At 32.4% G+C, this 21,153-nt stretch overlaps 1 protein-coding gene across 10 annotated transcripts; it reads left to right on the top strand.

Annotated features, from left to right (window-relative positions):
- Window positions 1-11,228: 11,228 nt before the first annotated feature.
- LOC107903971 (NAD-dependent malic enzyme 2, mitochondrial) lies at window positions 11,229-15,420 on the top strand. Of its 10 annotated transcripts, none has more exons than XR_005914253.1 (6): window positions 11,251-11,711; window positions 12,141-12,259; window positions 12,584-14,336; window positions 14,726-14,809; window positions 14,937-15,043; window positions 15,164-15,420. XR_005914253.1 is itself a non-coding variant. In XM_041094790.1 (6 exons), the coding sequence occupies exons 4-6, from the start codon at window positions 14,741-14,743 to the stop codon at window positions 15,321-15,323; spliced, it is 336 nt and encodes a 111-aa protein (XP_040950724.1). In that variant the 5' UTR covers window positions 11,254-11,711; window positions 12,141-12,259; window positions 12,584-12,719; window positions 14,726-14,740; the 3' UTR covers window positions 15,324-15,420. The 10 variants fall into 10 exon arrangements, 5 of the variants coding, with proteins under 5 accessions (XP_040950722.1, XP_040950724.1, XP_040950723.1 ...); XR_005914251.1 differs by having other exon boundaries at window positions 11,252-11,711; window positions 12,584-12,719; window positions 14,043-14,809; XM_041094790.1 differs by having other exon boundaries at window positions 11,254-11,711; window positions 12,584-12,719.
- The last annotated feature ends 5,733 nt before the right edge of the window (window positions 15,421-21,153 follow it).

Here is a 21,153-nt window from a genome sequence, read left to right as displayed (position 1 = left end):
AGCTTTTGCCCATTAGCACATTCAACTTTAAAACCAGGTGGTTGAGCCATATATATTTCCTCTGTGAGATCCCTATTAAGAAGTGTGTTATTCACATCAACTTGTCTCAGAGACCATCCCTTCATAACCGCAACAAACAGAATAGTTATTATGGTTGCTACCTTAACAACTAGACTAAACGTGTCTTGAAAGTCAAAGCCAGGATGTTGAGAGAACCCCTTTGCCACTAAACGTGTCTTGTACCTCTCCACAGTGCCATTAGCTCTCCTTTTTACTTTAAAGAGCCATTTGCATCCTATGATCTTTCTGTTAGTAGTTAGAGGACAAAGTTCCCACGTCTTATTGCAAAGAAGGGGCTGCAACTCATCATGAACAACTGTTTGCCAGTAGGCATGTTGCATAGCATCGTGAATGTCAGTAGGAGGCTCAATGGATGCATAGCTAACACTACTCAGGTATACTTTTGGTTTGAAAATACCAGTTTTGCTTCTTATAACCATGGCATGGGAATTAACTGGTAAAATGGGAGATGTAATAGGGACTGAAGAATTAGTTGAAGAAGACCGTTGCGAGCTATTTCTTAAAGAAGGACCCTGATCTGGGTTGTTACTACCAGAAGGAGAATCATTATATAGAGAGTTCACTGGGCTGAGCATCGGGGCTGAAGGACCATGAGACACTGGTGAGACTAAAGCATTCAGTCCTAAATGCAGTACCATCAACTTAGAGCTAGAATAAGAGAAAGCAGGTTGATTAGCTATTGACCTGGAGTGACTCTACTTAAATGGGAACTCACCTTCATGAAATGTGACATGACGTGAGATATAAACCCTGCCATCAGCCGCCTAACATTGATAGCCTTTATGACAAGGGGAATACCCAAGAAAAGTGCATGGGTTTGACCTATACTGCAGCTTTGAAGTATTGAATGGCCGAAGATTAGAAAAACACAAACTGCCAAATACCCTTAGAAATGTGTAGATAGGACGCTCTTGAAACAGTTTTTCATAGGGTGATACTCCTAATGGAGAAGAAGGTAACCTGTTCCCCAAGAAAACAGCACTACTGAATGCATCATTCCAGTAAGTGATGGGTAGGCCAGCATGAGCCATCATAGAAAGGCCATCTTCAACGATTTGCCTGTGTTTGTGCTCCACCAAACCATTTTTTTGTGACATATATGGACAGGTGACACGTCAGACAATTCCATGTTGTAACATGTAACCATTCAAAGCTTGAAATTTGCCTCCACCATCAGTCTGCAGAATTTTAAGCTTGCACCCTAGAAGTCTTTCAGCCTGTCTATGAAACACAGCAAACACACTAAGAACATCTGACTTCTTCTGTAGAAAATATATCCATGTGTATCTCGAGTACGCATCTATAAAAGTAACGTAGTTGCGAAATCCATTGGATGCGACTGGAGCAGGTTCCCAAACATCAGCAACCACAAGTTGCAATGGGGCAGTATATTCGGAGACTGAATGAGGAAAAGATTGCTTATGTTCTTTCCTTAAATGACAAGCAGTACAACAAGTAGCATGTTTATGTGTGACAACATGAATATTACATTGAGTCAAGGCTTTCTTAAGCGTAGCATTACAAGGATGCCCTAATCTATAATGCCAAACATCAAGAGGTATCATAGTGCTGATAGTCAAACATTGAGCAGAGAACATCTTTGATTCAGAATCACTGGAATGTAATTTGTATAATCCATCACGTACAGAGCCAACAAGAAAAACCTCCCTAGTCTTTAGATCACGAACTTGACACTGTGTAGGATAAAACTCAAACATCATGTTATTTTCCTTTGTAAATTTGATACAGAAAGAAGGCTCTTAGTTATTCCAGGAACATGCAGTAGTGACTTCATAAATAAAGGTCGTGACCGAGTGATAAAAAAAGACTGACCCATGGACATGACAGGAAGAGTTGAGCCATTGCCTACATAGACTTATTATAAGGTAGATTTTCACTTATCGCTGACCCTGAATTTGTCAGATGGTGAGTAGCTCCGAAGTCAGGATACCAGGCATTATCTACCATCGTTGTAGGAGTTGTAACAAAAGCCTGAGACTGTGGAGCTGTAGAGGATGCTAAAGCAGACATGCTACCATGTTGTGGAGAGGTATGAAGAAACGGATTAGTCTAGCTATGAAATTGAGTAGGTGGATAATACCAACCTGGTGGGGCATTCTGATTGACAGTAGCTACAAGAGTCATCCAAGGTGAAGTCGAATAGCCAGGTCCAAACATACTCAGATGGGCTTGAGGAGCCAGTGGAGGTCTGTAACCAATATTTTTGTATAAAGTATCAAAGCTATGGTAACACCGATCAACAAGATGACCTGACTTTCCACATAATTGACATTGAACTCTTGATCTATATGAGCGACCATGCCCACGTCCTCGAGTATTAGAAGTGGGGCGATATACTGGTCCAGACACAGTCTCATTCACAGCATTTGGTGCTTGACTAGATACCAAGTTGGCTGAACTAGGAGCCTCACACACCACAACATGTTGTCTCGTTTCAGCATCAAGAAGAATGGTAGTTACTCCTTGAACAGTATATGGAACCTGAATAGCAGTGACGATCGTGATGACTGACTCATATTCAGGTGGCAAGCCATTAACTACAATGGATAGTATGTAATATTTATTAATATTTTTATTTCTTATTTGGTGTTGATAGATAAGTGGGCACAGATTTAGCTTCTAGGGTTGCTTTTCATCTAGAACTGTGCAAAGACCACACAGCCTGCCCAAGCCCAAAGTCTCATTCAATATTCAGGAACCTTAGGACAAAACTGTTAAACCCAAAAAATGGACTAAGCAAAAAGATTAAGCCTATTTAAAATATCAACCAAAACTAATTTATGCAATAATTCCAATAATACAGTCAAAATCAAGAATCAATTTACCATGCCGCAGCAAGGAAAAACCCAAGATTTTACATTGCACCATGTGAAACTGGAAAAGAGGATTAATAAAGCTGATCCCAGATAAAGAGATTACCAATTAGAACAATAAATTTCTCCGATGCTAAATAGAAAACCAAGAGGAAAATGAAAACCTTGCAATTTGCACATTAAAACGAGTAAATCAACATACAACAGCAAGAAAATAATTTGAAAAAGAAAAACAGGATAGTACATGGGACAAGCATAATGGTTCATTTCTGAACAAGTTTTTACCTCGGGAGTCTTGGGATCCAATGCACTAAGCACTTCCATTAAGATATCTGCTAGTCCACTAGCATTCTGAATCTCTGCCAAGCTGAAAGTAGACAAGTTTCATTGTCTTTGTAGGCAAATGATAACCCAAATACCGCTAGTTTATGTGGGAAGTTTACGTGTCAGCAGCAAAGATGTTAAAACACAAAGATGGAAAGAGATATGCAGTGTATTACCTTTGAAGTGGTTTATTACAGTTCAACAAAGAAAAAAGGATAGCTTAAGCCTTAATCTTTATGTCCCAATGTTAAAATAATCCCATACTGTGTTTATGTATTTTGCCGTGTCATAATCATGTTTATGATATTGAAAAATTCATGTAATCATATTGTGTTCATGTTATATCTTTATGTTCTGTAATATCAGTTTTAGATTTATTAAAGAAAATAAGTATAAAAATTCATTTCAACATTGTTATAGTCATATATATGCTAAAACATGCCATTGAACAGATAATAGAAACTGTTAGATAATTATGTAAATCATAATGTGTATTATCAATTGAATGTTTTTCCTTTTAATTATGAGTTGTGGTGAGGTGATGTCTATTATAAGCTGTGATGCTATATTCTTTGTAATCTCTTGAGAGTCTTTATTTTTAATAAAATTTTATTTAGGCCTAACAAAAAGAAAAAAAATGTAAATCATAATGTATATGATTTAGCATAAGCAATGACGATTTATACATATGAAGATATAAATATTTACGTATTCACTTATGGTTTACAATTTATATGGTAAACATAAAATCAAACACGACAAACAAGAGATGAGAGATCCAATCCAAGCAAAAGAGTTACGGATACCAACAATAAATCGGATGACTTTTTTTTATCGATAAAAGTCATTATTGAACTAAGAATCAAATACTCTGAAATAATTTGAGTGAAGAAAAGGTTTCAGAATTTGTTTTTGGACAAAGATGTTGTGTCAAGGACAACTATTTAATTCGCAACAAGAACATACAAGTTGGTGGGTTACTAGATTGTTAGAAATACAAGTGATTGATTAGGAACATGTATTTAGGTTGATTGTATTTACTATAAATTTGACATGATAATGAATAATTTTCAATTTTCAATTATTAGACTACTAAGTTCTATATATTACACTGTAAATAGGCATTAAGTAATCGAATATACCAAATGACATGGAAAATACAGGAAAACAAGCATGCTAGTATGAATTATAAATGGTTAGAATTGTGATTACTTGATTGATTAAATTTATGAATATTGAAATACCTAGGGATGACTTAAGGCATTATTTGGTACAACCCAGAGCCAAAAAGCCAACATTATTCATCGATATTTAATACCCATATTTGAGCTAGAAAACTCTTCTTGATGAATCCTCATGCAAAACCCGAGCTAAAATATGAACTTGTACTTACCATTTTTCTTTGGTCCCTGAAATGCACGAATTTAGACATTTGGCAATATGTACTGACGGATAGGTAGAGACATCATGGTCGTTTTGTAAAAATCAAATTGAAATAGGAAGGAACGATGTGATATAGTGATTATGGGTTCAACTAAAATGTGCAAATCAAAAGAAATATTCAAAAAAAAGTCAAAACAAGTAGAAAAAGTATGTGAACAATGTAAAATAAAGCATTGTGAGTGAGATGTGTTGAAAAAGTCAAACGTGACTTAAAAACAAAGTCACAAAGTTAGAAAACTCTATCATTAGTGCACAAAATTCGTGAGCTAAGCTTAGTTACTTTATCATGTTGTGACTTCCTAAATGGATAAATAAGAAAGGTGAGAGAATGAGAAATAAGGCGGTGAGTGGGAAATGGCCATTAAGGGGGAGATGTAACAGCCCGATTTTAGGCCTAGTCGAAACAGTGGTTTGGGACCACAAATTTGATGAGGAAAAATTTATTTTTTATTATATTTTTATGGTCTATAATTTCATAGAATGATTTCGTAAAAATTTCGTTCAAAAATTTTGACATTTGGGCACTAAATTTAGCCAAAAGGACTAAATTGTAAAAAGTGCAAAAGTTGAGTTCTACATGTTAGAAGTGTCCAATTGTTATGAAATTTTAAATTGGAGGTCCTTAAATGGTAATTAGACCATTGGTTAACTTGTTGGACAAAAATGGACAAGAGATAAGTGAAATAGGATATTTTTAAGTTGGGGGCATTTTGGTCATTTAATAATTAAAAGAATTAAAAAGGCAAAAATAGCCAAAAATTTGCCCATCTTCTCCATGATGAACGAAAATAGTAAGGGGAAAGCCATGGTTAGGGTGTTCAAGCTTTCAAGCTCCATAGTAAGTGATTCCAAGCCCAGTTTTTAATGTTCTTTACGTTTTTTATGTCCCGGTAGCTTAATTTAGCTTATTCTAGCAATAATTTAACCTAGGGTTTATATTTGGAAAAATACCCATAGGTGAAATGTGTTTAACGAGGAAACGCCAGCAGATTTAGGTCAATGGACGATGACCAACCCTAAATCTATAAATAGACTCACTGAACACTTCATAATAATATTTTCCGTACCTTTTATCTTTTATTCTAGTTTAGGTTGCAACTTTTATTTAGTTTTCAGTTTTCAGTTTCTTTTTTACTTAGGTTATTTTATTTTGTAATTTAGTTTCATCTTTCATTCTTGTTCTTCGGAGATTCGATTTTTGGATTCAACAATTCTTTGTGGATTTTTGTACTTAATTTATCAATACAAATCAGGATTCCTCTTAAACCCTTATTCTTGATCTATTTTTCATGTTTATATTTTCAATCAAGATTATGTTGTTTACGAGATCCATGAGGAACTAATCCTCTTATGGGGGATTAGCGAGTGGACGTGGGAGTAATTAATTTTTATGTAGGGTTTCTTAGCGAATCAACTGGTTAGGATAGGAAGAATTTAAACCCCAGGCCTGACAACTGTAGGAAGTCATCTAGGTGGTAGTGAACCCAAAATTAGTATTGCGTATTTGTAAACCCCATACCCCAATTCAGTCTAAACTGTGAGGTCAAGAGATAAGTAGTTCTTTTTGACTTTTTAGTTTAGTGGAAGATCGAGAGATCCTGCAAGGTTAGCGGCTAGGTGATGAGTAGAACCCGAAATAAGAATTAGTTACGAACATCGAAATGAGTTAGTCTTCCACTCCTAAAATTGATTAAATCTGCAAATTAAGTTTTTCATTTTTAATTTTACCCAATTTATTTTTCTTATAAAACAATCTCTCTTCACTTTATATTTTATGATAATATGATTTAATTAAAATACTAATTAGATATATTCACCTCGAAATTATTATTAATTTAGTATTCACCTCCCTTGGGTGTGATCCTCAGAGTACTCACTTACTTCGTTGTAACTATATTACAACTTAACCCGTATACTTGTGAAAACCGTCTAAGTTTCATATTTGGTTGTAGGAAATATACTCTATATGTTAGTAAGTTCGGAGGCAATAAATGGGATAGCTAAATCAAGTTTCCATGACCTCAAAAACATAAAAATTACAAGAAAATAACTTAGAAATTTTACCTAATTTATGGTCAAATGCTTCAAGCCCTCAACCATGGAGTTTTCATGTTTTTTCTTCTCTATAGATGGTAGGAAACATGATAACTTTCATATTTTCCCACTCACTTTACTTATATACCTAATTAAGATTTAACTAATCAATTTTTTCTTAATTAATCATTAGTTTATTAAAATTTAAACTTAATTTAATTAAGCATAATGATATGTACATCATCATCCACTATGCACTAATTAAAAATGGTTTATGAGCCATTTTAGTCCTTTGACTAATTGCTATTTATGTCCTTAAGCTTTTGGCTAATTAAAAACTTATAGCAATAAGACTTTTACAATTTAGTTATTGTACATTAATTAAGAAATTAATAGAAAAAATTGAAGGACCAAACTTTAATATTCTTTTATACTAACTCTGTAAATATTTTAATTTAATATTTACGAACTTTGTTTACAAAAATGAGGTTCCGAAAATACATTTTCAGACACCACTAACTTTCAGGTCTTTACAGGTTACGAGTATTATGTAACCTTTATTAATGACTATTTTAGATATGTGTATGTATACCAAATGCACCACAAGAGTTCTTAGGGTACCTCATAGAAAATGAAACTCTATCCCAGTTAACTGCATCGGGCGACCTACAATAGAATGGCGTGGTAGAGAGAAGGAATCGAATGTTGTTAGACATGATACATTCGATGTTAAGTTATTCGGAGTTGCCAATCTCTTCTTGGGGATATGTAGTACAGATGGCTTGCTATATTCTGAATGATGTGCCAACTAAGGCAACATCGAAAACTCCATACAAATTGTGGCATGACAGGAAGTTGAATCTTAATCATTTAATGATTTGGGGATGCCCAACCCACATATTGGATAAAAATGTGAGGACGTTGGACTCACGGACAGAACTGTTCATGTTTTTAGGATATCCAAAGGATGGTTTGTTTCACAACCCGGAAGAGCAAACTGTTATAGTGACAACTTATTATACTTTCCTTTAAGAAAGTTACATGAATGAATTCAAACCTTGGAGTAAAAAGGTATTCAAGGAACTTTTGGGAAATAAAAAACCCTACAAAAACAATTCTAGAATCAGCTCCTAATAGTGGACCTACAAACGATCAGTAGCACAGGGTGCTTCATCGCAGTGAGAGGTTCTCTTGTAGGCCTAAGTTCTTCCAATCTAGTGGAAGTGTTTTTAACACTGAGTCTATGAAATGGTGCAGAGTGTTTATTTCAATCTTTAATCTATGAAAGCTGAGATAGATTCTATAGATTCCAACTCAATGTGAGAACTTGTAGACTAAGGGATAAAATTCATCAGGTGTAAGTGGATCTACAAGAGAAAAACTAAATTTTAATATATTAATATAATAACTCCATAAACACCTATATTTAATATTTACAGACCCAATTTATGGAAACAGGGTTTTGAACCCATATTTTTCGACACCATTAGAAACTGGGTCGTTACCCAATCCTTTGTAACAACCCATTTTTTAATGGTTTCGTGCCACAAATCCGATGAACGAGTTCATAAATATAATTATTTAATATTTACGAGTCAAATATAAAATTATGTTGAAATTTGATTTAATAATTTATGTTAAATAAAAGAATAATTAGGTTCAAGTGGTATGTCCCTAAAGTCCAGTGGTTTTACAAAATAAGGTATCGGGACCTCATTTTTATAAATCGAGAATATTTATGGAGTTTTATTAGGGTCATATTAAAAGTTGGCTAAGCAATTTTAACGTTAGATAACTAATTAATTAAAAAGGACTATATCGTAAAAGCTGTAAAAGTGGGTTTCTATTAGTTAAATATATTAAATGGCTATAGTATTGTGAATAGTTGGACTTAGTTGGTAATTATACCTTATGATTGGATGATGGATAGTTTTTGGACATTATTAGTTCATTTTAAAGGTTATTTTTTAAAAGATAAAATGGTAATTAAATTAAATAATAACTAAAAAAAAACATTAGTATCATCTTCTTCTTGATTTTTTTGTAACCAAAAATCACCATGGTTTTAAGCTTGAGAATCGGCCAAGCTCCTATTTCATGCTTGTAAATGAATTTTAATTCCATTTTTAATAATTTTTATGTTTTTGTTACCGTTTTAGCTTAATCTATCTAGCTCCGGGGGTTAATTTGTAGAATTTTTAAAATTTTAGGGACCTGCAATAAATAAGTTTAAGGTGTTTTGATTTTAATTTATAGATTCACTACACCAAAACAGGTTTTTAGCGGCGTTTGGACAAAAAACGCCGCTAAAAATTGAGCATTAGCGGCGCATCACATAAAACGCCACTAAAGATCAAGCATTAGCGGCGCTTTCGCTAAGCAAAAAACCTAAGCTAAACGGCGTCGTTTTCTACCTTTCGGGGCTTTAGCGGCGGTTTTGGAAAAGCGCCGCTAATGCTCAGATCTTTAACGGCATTTCTTGGAAAACGCCGCTAATGCTGGGGCTTTAGCGGCATTTTTTGAAAAGCGCCGCAAAAACATTTTATATGTCTATTTACTATTTAATTTGTTTATTTATATTAATTAAAATTCAATTTATTTTTAATTGAATATTTGTTAAAAATGGATAAATTTGAAATAATGACACATAGAAATAATTTGAAATAAAAAAAACATAGAAAAATATTTGTTAAAAATGGAGAAATTAAAATACTATTATTTAAAATTATTTTAAAATTTTTTGGGTACATAATTGATTGATTTTTAATTTATATATTAAATAATTTCAAATATAATTGTAAAAGATGCGATAGTATTAATTTTAAAATATTTAATTTAATTATCCTTATAGTTTAGGGTTTAATATATATGGTTTAGAGTATATATATGGTTAATTTAGGATTTAGGGCATATATATGGTTAATTTAGGATTTAGGGCCAGTTTAAGAGTTACAATTTTAAGGTTTATAGATTATGGAATTAGGGATTATGGATTAGGTATTCTGATTTAAGGGTTGTGATTTAAGGTTTATGGGTTAGGGGTTAGGGGTTAGGGGTTAGAGGTTAGAGGTTAGAGGTTAGAGGTTAAGAGTTAGGGATTTAAGGTTTATTGATCTAGTGTCAAGTTAGGGTTTAGGGTTTAAATTAATTAGTGTGTTTTAATTTATATATTAAATAATGTTTAGGGGTTAGGGGTTAGGGATTTGGGGTTGGGTTAGGGTTAGGGTTTAGGATTTAGGATTTAGATTAATTAGTGTTTTTTAATTTATATATTAATAAGGTTTAGGGGTTAGTGGTTAGGGGTTTAAGGTTTGGGGTTTGGGGTTAAGAGTTAGTGATTTATGGTTTAGAGATTTGGGGTTGGGTTAGGGTTTAAGGTTTAGATTAATTATTATTTTTAAATTTATATATTAAATAAGTTCTTATATAATTGTAAAAGAAATAATAATAAATTGTAAAGATTATTAATTTAAAATTGATATGCAATATACAATAATTGAATATAAAAAAATTATAAAATATGCGAGCTTTGGCGACGTTTATAGCAAAAACGCCACTAATATGTATTAATTAGAATTTTTCAAAATGGTGTCGTTTCATTACAAGAATTTAATTTATTAGTGGAGTTTCTTCTGTAAACGCCGGAAAAGGTAACATTAGTAGTGTTTATAACTAAAAAATATTTAATTTAATCCATTTGATATATTTAAATATTAGATTTAAAAAAATTTTAAAAAATGTAACAAATTGATACGGATAGGTAAATATCTATTTTGGATATATAGGACCAAATTATAACAAATACAAAAACTAAAATCATTCCACATCGAGCATCTAACAAAATAATTATATTTTAGTTAGGAAGAAATATTTAATTGACAAAAATATTTAATGATATTTATTTTGAGAGTACTTGATTTTTTTATAAAAATTCAATTTATAAAAAATAATAATAAATGTTTTATAAAATCACTTAACTAATAATTTTTAACAGACAAAATAAAAGATTTTTAGCATAGCAAAACAGTGTCATTTTATTCCAAATGAAATAATTTTTTGCGGCGTTTTTATAAAAAACGCCACAAAAAATAATTTTACTTTAAAAAAATAGCACCCTTTTAGCATAGCAAAACAATGTCGTTTTATTCCAAATGAAATAATTTTTTGCGGCGTTGCATTTTTATAAAAAAACGCCACAAAAAATAATTTTACTTTAAAAAAAATAGCACCCTTTTAACATAGCAAAACAGTGCCGTTTTATACCAAATGAAATAATTTTTTGCGGTGTTTTTATGAAAAATGCCGCAAAAGGTAAACAATAGCGGCGTTTTTATAAAAAACGCCACAAAACAAAATTTTACCTCAAAAAAATAACACATTTTTATCATAGCAAAACAGTGTCGTTTTATTCCAAATAAAATATTTTTTTTACGGCGTTTTTCTTAAAAATGACACAAAAGGTAAGAAATAGCAGCGTTTTTATTAAAAACGCCGCAAAACAAAATTTACTTCGTAAAAAATAGTGCCATTTTGAAACCCCCTTCCGAAATCCCCAAATTTCCCCCCTAAAATCCCTAACACATCCAAGAAAGAAACCCAAAAACTTTTTCAACTCTGTGTTTCTTCCCAACTGAAGCCAAGCCAGTTCTTGTTTATTCAAAAAAAGAAATTTTCAACTTGTTAAAATTGCTTAATTTAGGAGACATTATAGACCCAATAGGCCAATACCTTGTTTTCCACTACATTGAAATTTGTATGAAAACCCTTACAGGTTTTTTTCTTCAGTGGTTGGTGGCAAATATCCTTGCCAACTCCTCAGAAAATCCACATTTGTTTTTTTTTCACTGAAATTAAGCATGGCTTGCAGAGAATGAAGGAATTACAAGGAAGTGAGCAATCATCTGATCAGATGCTTCGATTGAGTGTAGAAATCAGAGGATGTTCGGGGTTTCAATACGTGTTTGATTTGGATGACAAAACAAACCCAGATGACAGGTTTCTTTGTTTTCTTTTGTTTTTCGTTTTGGTTTTACGAAAAGTATGCTTAATTTCTCTCTCTCTTCCTACCGCTTTAACCATTTTCATTTCCTGTTGTATAATATTCTATTTGCAGAATTTTTGTGAGGGAAGGGGTAAAGTTGGTAGTTGATGATATTTCCTATGGTTTTGTAAAAGGATTAAACTGACTGACACTCTTACTAGTCACTGCAATCTACTGAAAATTCCAGTTTTGTATTGCTCAACCTGTTTTCTTTCACCTTCTAATACTATAATTTCAGCTTATTTTCACAAAATTTAAAACATAAAATATCGTTACTTTCCCCCTTCCCATCATTAACCCTAATATGTTTGTGAAAATGCCTGAATAAGAACCTGCTTTCATTTGAGAATTAAGATCCTAAAGCTATAACTTTTTTGTCTCAGTCTTTATTATTGGCGTCATGTTTCTTCATCGATTTGCTGTGATAGTTCCTCGCTCTACAAGGTTCTTCAGCAGTAAAGATAGCCTTGACGTTGCAAGCACCATAGCTGAACTCAATAAGGTATTGCTATTATGTGTTTATAAGAACTAAGAGATATCCATTGTTTTCTTATTCTTTGTTTGTTCGTTAATTAACACTTGCGGCAATATGACAATTATTGAACCGAAACCATAAGGATTTGTTTGTTTTTTCTTTGACTTGATGTATCTATTTGAAGCCGCGGTTCATTGCCTCTTATTTTGTCTCACCATGACAAGTGCTATGCCTATTATCAAAATCTACTACAAATACTTTACTCTCAACAGAAACTAGAATGCATGGAATCTGTTATAAATTAGAATGCCTATTATAAACTAGAATGCCTATTATAAATTTTGGTTTCAGGAAATGGAATCTGTCTTTGGTGAACCTCCTCCAGACGGACTAGCCAATTCTGGAAATAGAAGCTGCATGGCTCAAGATGCCCACCATAACTCTCATGTTATTTTGGTACTTTGCTTAAAGAATTTATTGTTTGAAGGTAGAATTGGAAGTTTCTTCTTATGAATCTCTGTTTTTAGGTACTTCAAATTGTGTAGATGTTTACATTTTTTTTTTCAATGTGCTATTTTTTTCATGTTGATTCCTACAATACTTGTATATTAGGCTCTCGCCCCTTATTTTTTTGTGTATAATTTAATCGGTGTGGAAAGGTTTGCCTTTGCTGAATGATGATGAATCTCTTGTTTATATAGTGTGCTCTTTTATCATTTATGTTAATATGGCTTCATGTGTTTTCCTCAGTATATCCCCTTGGTTAAATGGTTAAATGGTTAAATTTTTTTTTCCCTCTGTAAGGTTAAATGGTGGCATGCTTATTTTTGAAAGAGGCTTAATTTTTAATTTTGCAAGTTTTTGTTGATCAGCAATTTATTTATTTTCTGTGTGTAGTGTTTTTCTATATTTTTTCTATCTTTCATCATGCTATCCCTTGCACCTCAGTTAACAAATTGCTTGTGGAATTTGTGATTTGCCATATCTTTTTCGATCTCATTTTGTGTCTTTCATAACTAGAATTGTTATAATACTTCTTATCTTGTGTGGAAGACTGCAAAGGTCTCAGTCTCTTTAATTCGTTATCTTATTTGATCAGGTGCTCTCACTTTGCCGATCCAATTTCTTTTTATTGGAATGTTTAATTATAAGTTGTTTTGCTGCTGGAGATACATTTCAGTGGAAGTTGAGCTCCAGCATTTAGACCTGCATGACATGCATATACTAACTCTACTAGTTTGACTATTTATCTGTCTATTTAGTTTCGAATTTCCGGTAAGTCGGTTCTTGCTTTTTCTGTAAAAATTAAATCTTCGTCCGTTTTCCTTTTACCTTTGTGGAAGCTAAGGGTAGAATTTTTTTTGGGGGGGAGGGGTCTAAAATCAGTTCTCATTGCTATTATTTTCGAATAAATTATTTTTTTCTAAACATTTTTATATATTTCCTGTTCTTTGTATTCTTTATTTTGCCTATTTTAGTCGTTTCATTTATTCCGATTGGTCCTTCAGACTTCTAACTTAGACAGCTCTGTTTCTTGCTTTGTTTGTTTGAACTTTTATTTATTTTCTATGCCTTTATGTTGTTATTTTTGTCTTTAGTAACATATTTGTGCCTACCTCAAGGTTAGCTGACACTTAAATTATAATTTGTCTTAGGCTTATGTTGTAATGTTGTTGAAGTTCTTTTGGTATGTTATGTTGTATGCAATGGTTCGAAATTGTGATCAAATTGTGTAACACTTCCTAGGTAATGCTATTCTTTAATCTTAACTCAAAACTAAGCTATGGTTTCTCATGTTCTTTTTCCTTAGGTGCCCCAATGGAAATGATCTCGGGATGAGGTGGCCATTGATATCCGTTTTATTTCTTGCCTGTTTAGTTTTATTCTGTTCTAATTTCCATTGTCCCTTCAAGTATAAAGAGCTTATTTTTTTAAAAAATTCTCATGCTAACAAGCACATTAAGCTGTACAAGGATATGCAATTTTCAGTTATAACATTGGACTAATATTTTCTGTTTTTCTTCATCTTGAGTTGATGTGTACATGATTTATTTAAAAAAAGCTTTTCGTTTAAGGTAAATAATTCAAGAGGTGCCGAACATAGGTAAGCTGCTTCTTAAGTTTAAGCCTCTTCATTTAACGTTCAGCCTGGATGTTTCTTAACATGTAGAAATTGTATTATTAATTTTGTTGATGTCAAAGAATCATTGAACCTAAAAGTTTAAGTTATTATAGTAGTTCATTTATTTTGTTGTTTTTGGTTCTAATGTCCACTTTTGCCCTTAGCTGTCTTTATAGTTTTATGATCTATTAGTTCCTCTACTTTTTATATGATAAGATTTGCCACATGATTTGCTATCTTGCTTCTATGGGATTTCAAGAAAAATATGTTGTTGAATGTACTTGCTCTTTTAGGTTCGTACTTTATTATTATGGTTATGCTTTTTGTATATGCTCATACCATGATGTTTATTTGATGATTACCCCATTTAGTTTGAGGATTTTCAAATGAAGTGGGCCTTTAAAACTCTGAAACGCTATTGGGAAAGGTTTTGCATGTTTAATGATGACGTACAGGTGAGCACTTGGCCCAGCAAGTTGCTACTTTTATGGATAGGATTAGATTCTAGTGTAACTTAGATTGCTACAGCATCACTATGAATGCCACAAATATTAGAAAGTTGTGCTTACTTAATTCTCTTAGGGAACTGCTGGAGTTGCACTTGCTGGATTGTTAGGAACTGTAAGAGCACAAGGTCGATCTTTGGATGATTTTCCAAACCACAAGATTGTTGTGGTGGGAGCTGGAAGGTATTTGGCTGACTTATAAAGCTTGGTCTTTCAATATTTGACCATAATTTTTCTACGGCTCCTTGCATCCATTCCCTCATAGCTTTATTTATCATAAAAACTTTTCTTTCTGGCTTCCAGTACAGGGCTTGGTGTTCTTAGCATGGCTGTTCAAGCTGTTGTAAGGATGACAGGAAATGCAGATACAGCTGCACAGAACTTCTTCCTACTTGATAAAGATGTACAATTTTGTACCTCCTTTCTACATCCTATTTGTGCAAAGCCTTTTATGTTCTTTTAGATATGTAATGTCCTTTCTCTTGTGTAATGAAGATGTGGATTTTATGAACTAATCATGTAAAAATGTTTTGCTAGAAAATCATCTGCGGATTTCTTTTTATGATATCTACTTCATTCATAGTTTTCTTTTTCTTTTAGTTTCTTACTTCTACGAGAAAATCACTATGGTTTGACTCTAGGAATCTAAATTTTCTAATTTTTTAATTGTGTTATTAATTTATTACTTTAAATTCTAAAGCTAAATTCATTAATTTTTTATATTTAGTTTTAAAGTTGAGATTTTCATAGAAAATTTAATTTAAATAATATTTTTTATTTATCCTTAACAAGTATATTTAAAGTTCAAATTTAAAAAATAAAACATAATATAATATTTATCATAAAAATAAATATTATTTGATTAAAATAATTTTTTTAAAGGTTATGTTTTTAGCGGCGTTTTTGTTAGAAGCGTCGCTAAAGGTTTATTCTTTAGCGGCGTTTGTGACAAAAGCGCCGCTAAAGATCATATTTTTTAGTGGCGGTTTTAGTTAAGATCTTTAGTGGCGTTTGTGAAAAAAGCGCCGCTAAAGGTCATGTTCTTTAGCGGCGTTTGTTATAAAAGTGCCGCTAAAGGTCATGATCTTTAGCGGCGTTTTTTCAATGTCAATAACGGCGCTTTTTGCGGCGCTTTTACTTTTAGTGGTTCTTAAAAGCGCCGCTAAAGGCATAAAAAAGCGCCGCTAAAAGCCTGTTTTGGTGTAGTGATTATTAAAGTTGGTAGTTAAATATAAGTATTTTGTTAAGTAATTTTATATGATTTTAAGGTTTAGGGACTGATTTATGAAAATGGTAAAATTTCAGGAAAATGTTGTGAATTGATGATAAATATGGGCTTTTATGAGACTATGTAAAAATTGGCTAACATGAATTTTAGCTAAAAATGGTAAATTTGCAAGTTACGGGTTTAGGGACTAAATTGTATAAAAGTTAAAATGTTTGGGGAAATTGTAAATTAATAATGGAAGGGTTTAATTGCATAAAACTACTTTTTAAAATGCTATAAATGTATTAATCGGGTTGAATTATTATTTAGATCAAGAAACACTAAAATCGGATTTAAGTCGAGAAAAAGCTAAAGTTTTGGACTAGTTGTCGACTCCGTTTTAGTAACCGCTTCAGTCGAGGTAAGTTCGTATAATGATTGAAATCATTATTTTCTATTTTGGATGAATGCAAATAAAGATTTAAGCTATGTTTAAATTAAATTAATAAAGATGTGATAAATTATTATTATAGATCAACTAGAGAAATTACTAATGTGATTGGTGAAATTGTAGTTGGTGATCAGGAATTATATATTGTATCATTAAATGTTTACTTTGATTAAGGTAAGTTCATAGTGTTTTGATATGTAAATGTAAATATCTTGTCATTATATCATTTTTTTTGTTTGTTGAATATATGTTTGAGAAATTTCATTTGTTATTATTGGATATCGATTATTACAAATGAGTACATATGAGAATGAATAATTGATGATAGCAAATTTTTGTGATTTCACATATTGATATGAATGTATTGGAGTTGTTGTAAATATACGAAAATGATGAAGTAATTCCGGATGAAGAATGTGTATAAAGTAACGAAATTATGCTTAATGCTCGGTTGAACATAGTAAACGTTTTGGATACAATTGGCATGCCAATAGGGTTAGAATGCACGCTTGTACAGGATTGAACTTCGGTGCCTCTGTTTGCACTTTAGTGCCTCTATTACACTTTGGTGTCTATGTTTGCACTTTGGTGCCTCTGATTGCACAATCGTGCCTCTATCAGCACTTTGGTGCATCTGTTACGCATCTACGATGGTTCTGGTGTGGTATAGTTACCCAAGTGTCCGAGTCAAGTTTCTAGTTCATCGAGCTATGAAATAATTGAATTACAATCTATTTATGTGCTTAAATATTATGGCATATTTATAGTATTGGGAAGTGAAAGATATTATAATGAGTTTCTTAGTTACATGTATGGATTGCTACTTTGAGTAAAGGTGATTTATGGTATGAAAAACTCTTTTGAGATAGAGGTTGTTTTGATGTATTGATTTGAAAAGGTAACATTTGAATTATGTGGACGAATGATATATATATAGTGAAATTCTTTTCATGATATGAACAATTAATTAAAGCTTTACAAAGTATATGACTCTATGAAATGATCTATGATTTAAAGTAAAGATATGAATATATGATAAGTATAGTTAAAAGAAAATGAAGGTATATGGTAGTCATATGATAGATGAATGATGAAATTGAAATGCTTGATATGTTATACGCCTTGATTGGGTTGGATTTTTATGTGCATTGCTTCACCAACTAACCTTGTGAGGTATGGTGTACAGGAAAAGGAAATTTGTTCTATGACTATATGTAATTACTCATGATTGATTAATTTAATGCAATTGGTAAGTTTAAGTTCCTTTATACGATCTTACTAAGCACTAGTTACTTATATAGTTTTTTGCTTTGTTTTGTAGATCATCAGAACGGTTTGGATCTTCGTCGGAGCATGATAACACTATCCATCGATTCACTGTGGTAGCTTTTGAATATATTAATTTATGATTATAAATGGCATGTATAGGGTTGTATGTCTATTTGGTATGTCTTGAATTGTGCCAAGCATGGGTGTGCCTTAATGCTTTTGTTGATGGTTTGTTTATGAAGTGTATTTATATGATGTTAATGGTTGTGCATGACCTTTTGAAATTAGGAAGGAAATGGTTGATTGATATGTTTTCGGATGTGGATATTCAGTATATTTGATGTTAAATGATTGAACTTATGATGTTAAATTGATTTAGGTTAGGTGTTTGAAATGTGTTGCCTTTGAATGGCATATTGGTTAGAACATATAGGATTGTTGAATTGTTATGTTTTGTATACGTTTCAAGTGTGTTTTGGTCATATGGATGTGCATGGGAAAGGTGTGTTTTGGTATGCAAGTATAGGTTTTGAAATAGTTTGTTTTAGGGGCTAAATTTGGAGTACACGGACTGGGACACAAGCTGTCACACGGTCGTGTACCACACACAGCCACCTCATACAGTCGTGTGTCACTTATATTGTAAGTGCAAGTTTCACACGGTCTGAGACACGGTCGTGTGTCTCAAAATAGTTTGTCACACGATTTAGTACACAGCCTGCGACATGGCCGTGTGGCCCTATTTCGATTACACACATGGGTTGAGGCATAGTTGTGTATCCCTACTTCGAATATCCACATGGTCTAAGCCATGTCACACAATCGTGTGACCCCTGTTTTCTTAAATTTTTAGGTTTTCCCTAAAATTTTATGATTTATTCAAAATGATCCCCTAACGTTTTTAAATTGTTTTTAGGGCCTCGAAAGCTCAATTTAAGGTCCAAAATGTGTATGTTTGCTATAATCGGAATGAGTTATTGAAAATTTTTACTTAAGTTGAACCATTGTTCTGTTTTGTACAGTAACGCTCTATAAGCCTAACTCGACGATAGAGACGGGTTAGGGATGATTCATTTAGTGGTATCAGAGCTAGGGTTTAGTTGATTCTCAGACTGGACGTAGCATGTGTGGAGTCTAGAGATACATATCATTTTATAACATGTGATAGTGTGATGTCTCCTGACATAAAGTGATTTTGTTTCTTTTATAGATAAGACATGTCTTCCAATCGAGCTAATTTCGATGTAGTTGAAAGCAATACTTAAGTCTCCGATTAAGGGGCAGCTCATGATGTGAAGAAATTCAAGAAGTCTAGAAAAGAGGTTCATAGTATTTTTTTATTAATAATGAATTATATGTTTGATGTGTTTATTTGAATTAATTTTGTGGGTTTACGAACTCCACCCCCTCGTCCTCAAAGTCCTATGCAACAGAATATTCTCAGGATTTCTGTTGATTAAGTTCGAATGTGTGGAGCTAAAAAGTTAAGTGGTAGAATGAGTAATAATTTTGCCAGAGCCGATTAATGGTTAAAAACTCACAGAGAGTTCTAGACGAAATATTATATATTTCAGAAGATTGTCTGATATGTACGGTGCCACTGTTAAAAGAAGAGGTTATTCACTGGTAATTGAATTACTATGGTATCGAAAGAATGGATTAATCGGGATTTCTTCTAAATTGATTTCTGAAAGAGTTACGTTAGTAAATAATATTTAGACAAGAAGAAAACGGAAGTTCTTGAATTAAAGTTGGGAAATAGATCAGTTGTGGATTTTGGGAGAGAGTAGTTTAGCTCGATAAGTATGTTAATAAGATGGTATCGATTGAAGAGAAATTATGTACTTGTTTCAGATATGGATTGAATAATGAGATTAAAATACTTGTTAGTGCAATGGAATTTTGTGAGTTCATAATTTTTATTTGATCGAACTCAGAAAATAGAAGAAATTTGTTATCACAAGAAACATAGTAAGACATGAGTTTGAGACTTCAATAAATGTAGTGTATCTAGAACATATTCTACTTTTTGGCCAATGATAAATGAAAGGACCACGTAGTTATTTTCAGGGTCATCAGGGTTTTATGACAAAGATAGTATGAGAAAAAAATAATGTAAGACCACTGATGACTTTAGTAGCTAGTGCGGTAGTGTTCAAAATGTAAAAAAAAACCTGAATGCAACCATTGTGGTCGAAATCACTTTGGAATGTGTAGCTTAATAGATCGATTCTACTTAATTTGTGGATTTCCTTATTATTTTAAGTAAGATTGCTGAATCAAACTGAGTTAAATAAAGACCATAATGTAAGACTTGTTGTTACTTCTACGAGAGACAGATGACCAAGAATTTGAGCACGACTAGAGTCAGTAGAAGTGGAATAAAAGACATAATCATTTGATCTGAAGCTCGAACTTTCACCAAAGCTTATGTGATTCGAGTACGCAAAGAAGCTTTAGTTCTATATGATATTGATGGTACCTTTTCTATCTCTGATGCTACTGTGTATGCATTAATTGACACCGGAACGACACATTCATACAAATATGCACAACCTTGGTAACAGAAAAAGTTTGTTGGTTAAGTCGTTGAATATGTGGTTTAGTAATAAATCCTTTAGATCACAAAGTCATAGATGATTCAGTTTGCAAATAGTGTTCATTGAAAATTTAGAGCTATAAATTTCCTGTTGAATTGATGTTACTACCAAGTATCAAATTTTATGCTATACTGAGAATAGATTCATTGATTTTTCTTGATGTAGTAGTGAATTACCGACAGAAACTAATTGATTTCAAACATCAGAATCATGAACCAATTCACATAAATCTAATACACCTGATAGCAATTCGAATGTGATTTCAGCGATATGTACACAAAAATTTATACAAAAAGGTTGTGATATGTTTTAATTTAAATCCAGGATTTTAAAGTATCTAAAATGGAAGTTGATCCATTATCGACAGTTTGCAAGTTACATATGTTCTTCTTGCGGAATTGTTGGGTTTATTGCCAGAGCAAGTCATCGAGGTTGTCATAAAATTAACACATGGAACTACTCCAATCTCAATTGTTTTATACAGAATGTCTTCAACTAAATTAAAAGAATTAAAAGTTCAGTTGCAAGGATTTATCGATGGAGGTTTTGTTTGATTCGATGTATCAACTTTGAGACATGCTTGTATTGTATTGGGAAAAAATGAGTCAATGAGTTTGTATATAGATTACTAGTATTTGAATAAAGTCATGATAGAAAACAAACATCTGTTAATTCGTATTGAAGATCTATTCGATCAGTTGAATAGTGCTATTTTGTTTTCGAAGATAGATTACTGATCTAGTTACTATCAGTTGTGAGCTAAAGG

The sequence above is a fragment of the Gossypium hirsutum genome, chromosome D05 (genome assembly GCF_007990345.1).
Source record: "Gossypium hirsutum isolate 1008001.06 chromosome D05, Gossypium_hirsutum_v2.1, whole genome shotgun sequence".
Lineage (NCBI taxonomy): Eukaryota > Viridiplantae > Streptophyta > Magnoliopsida > Malvales > Malvaceae > Gossypium > Gossypium hirsutum.
Note: the sequence above shows the minus strand (reverse complement) of the source record. Positions and strands in the feature narration are given on the sequence as shown.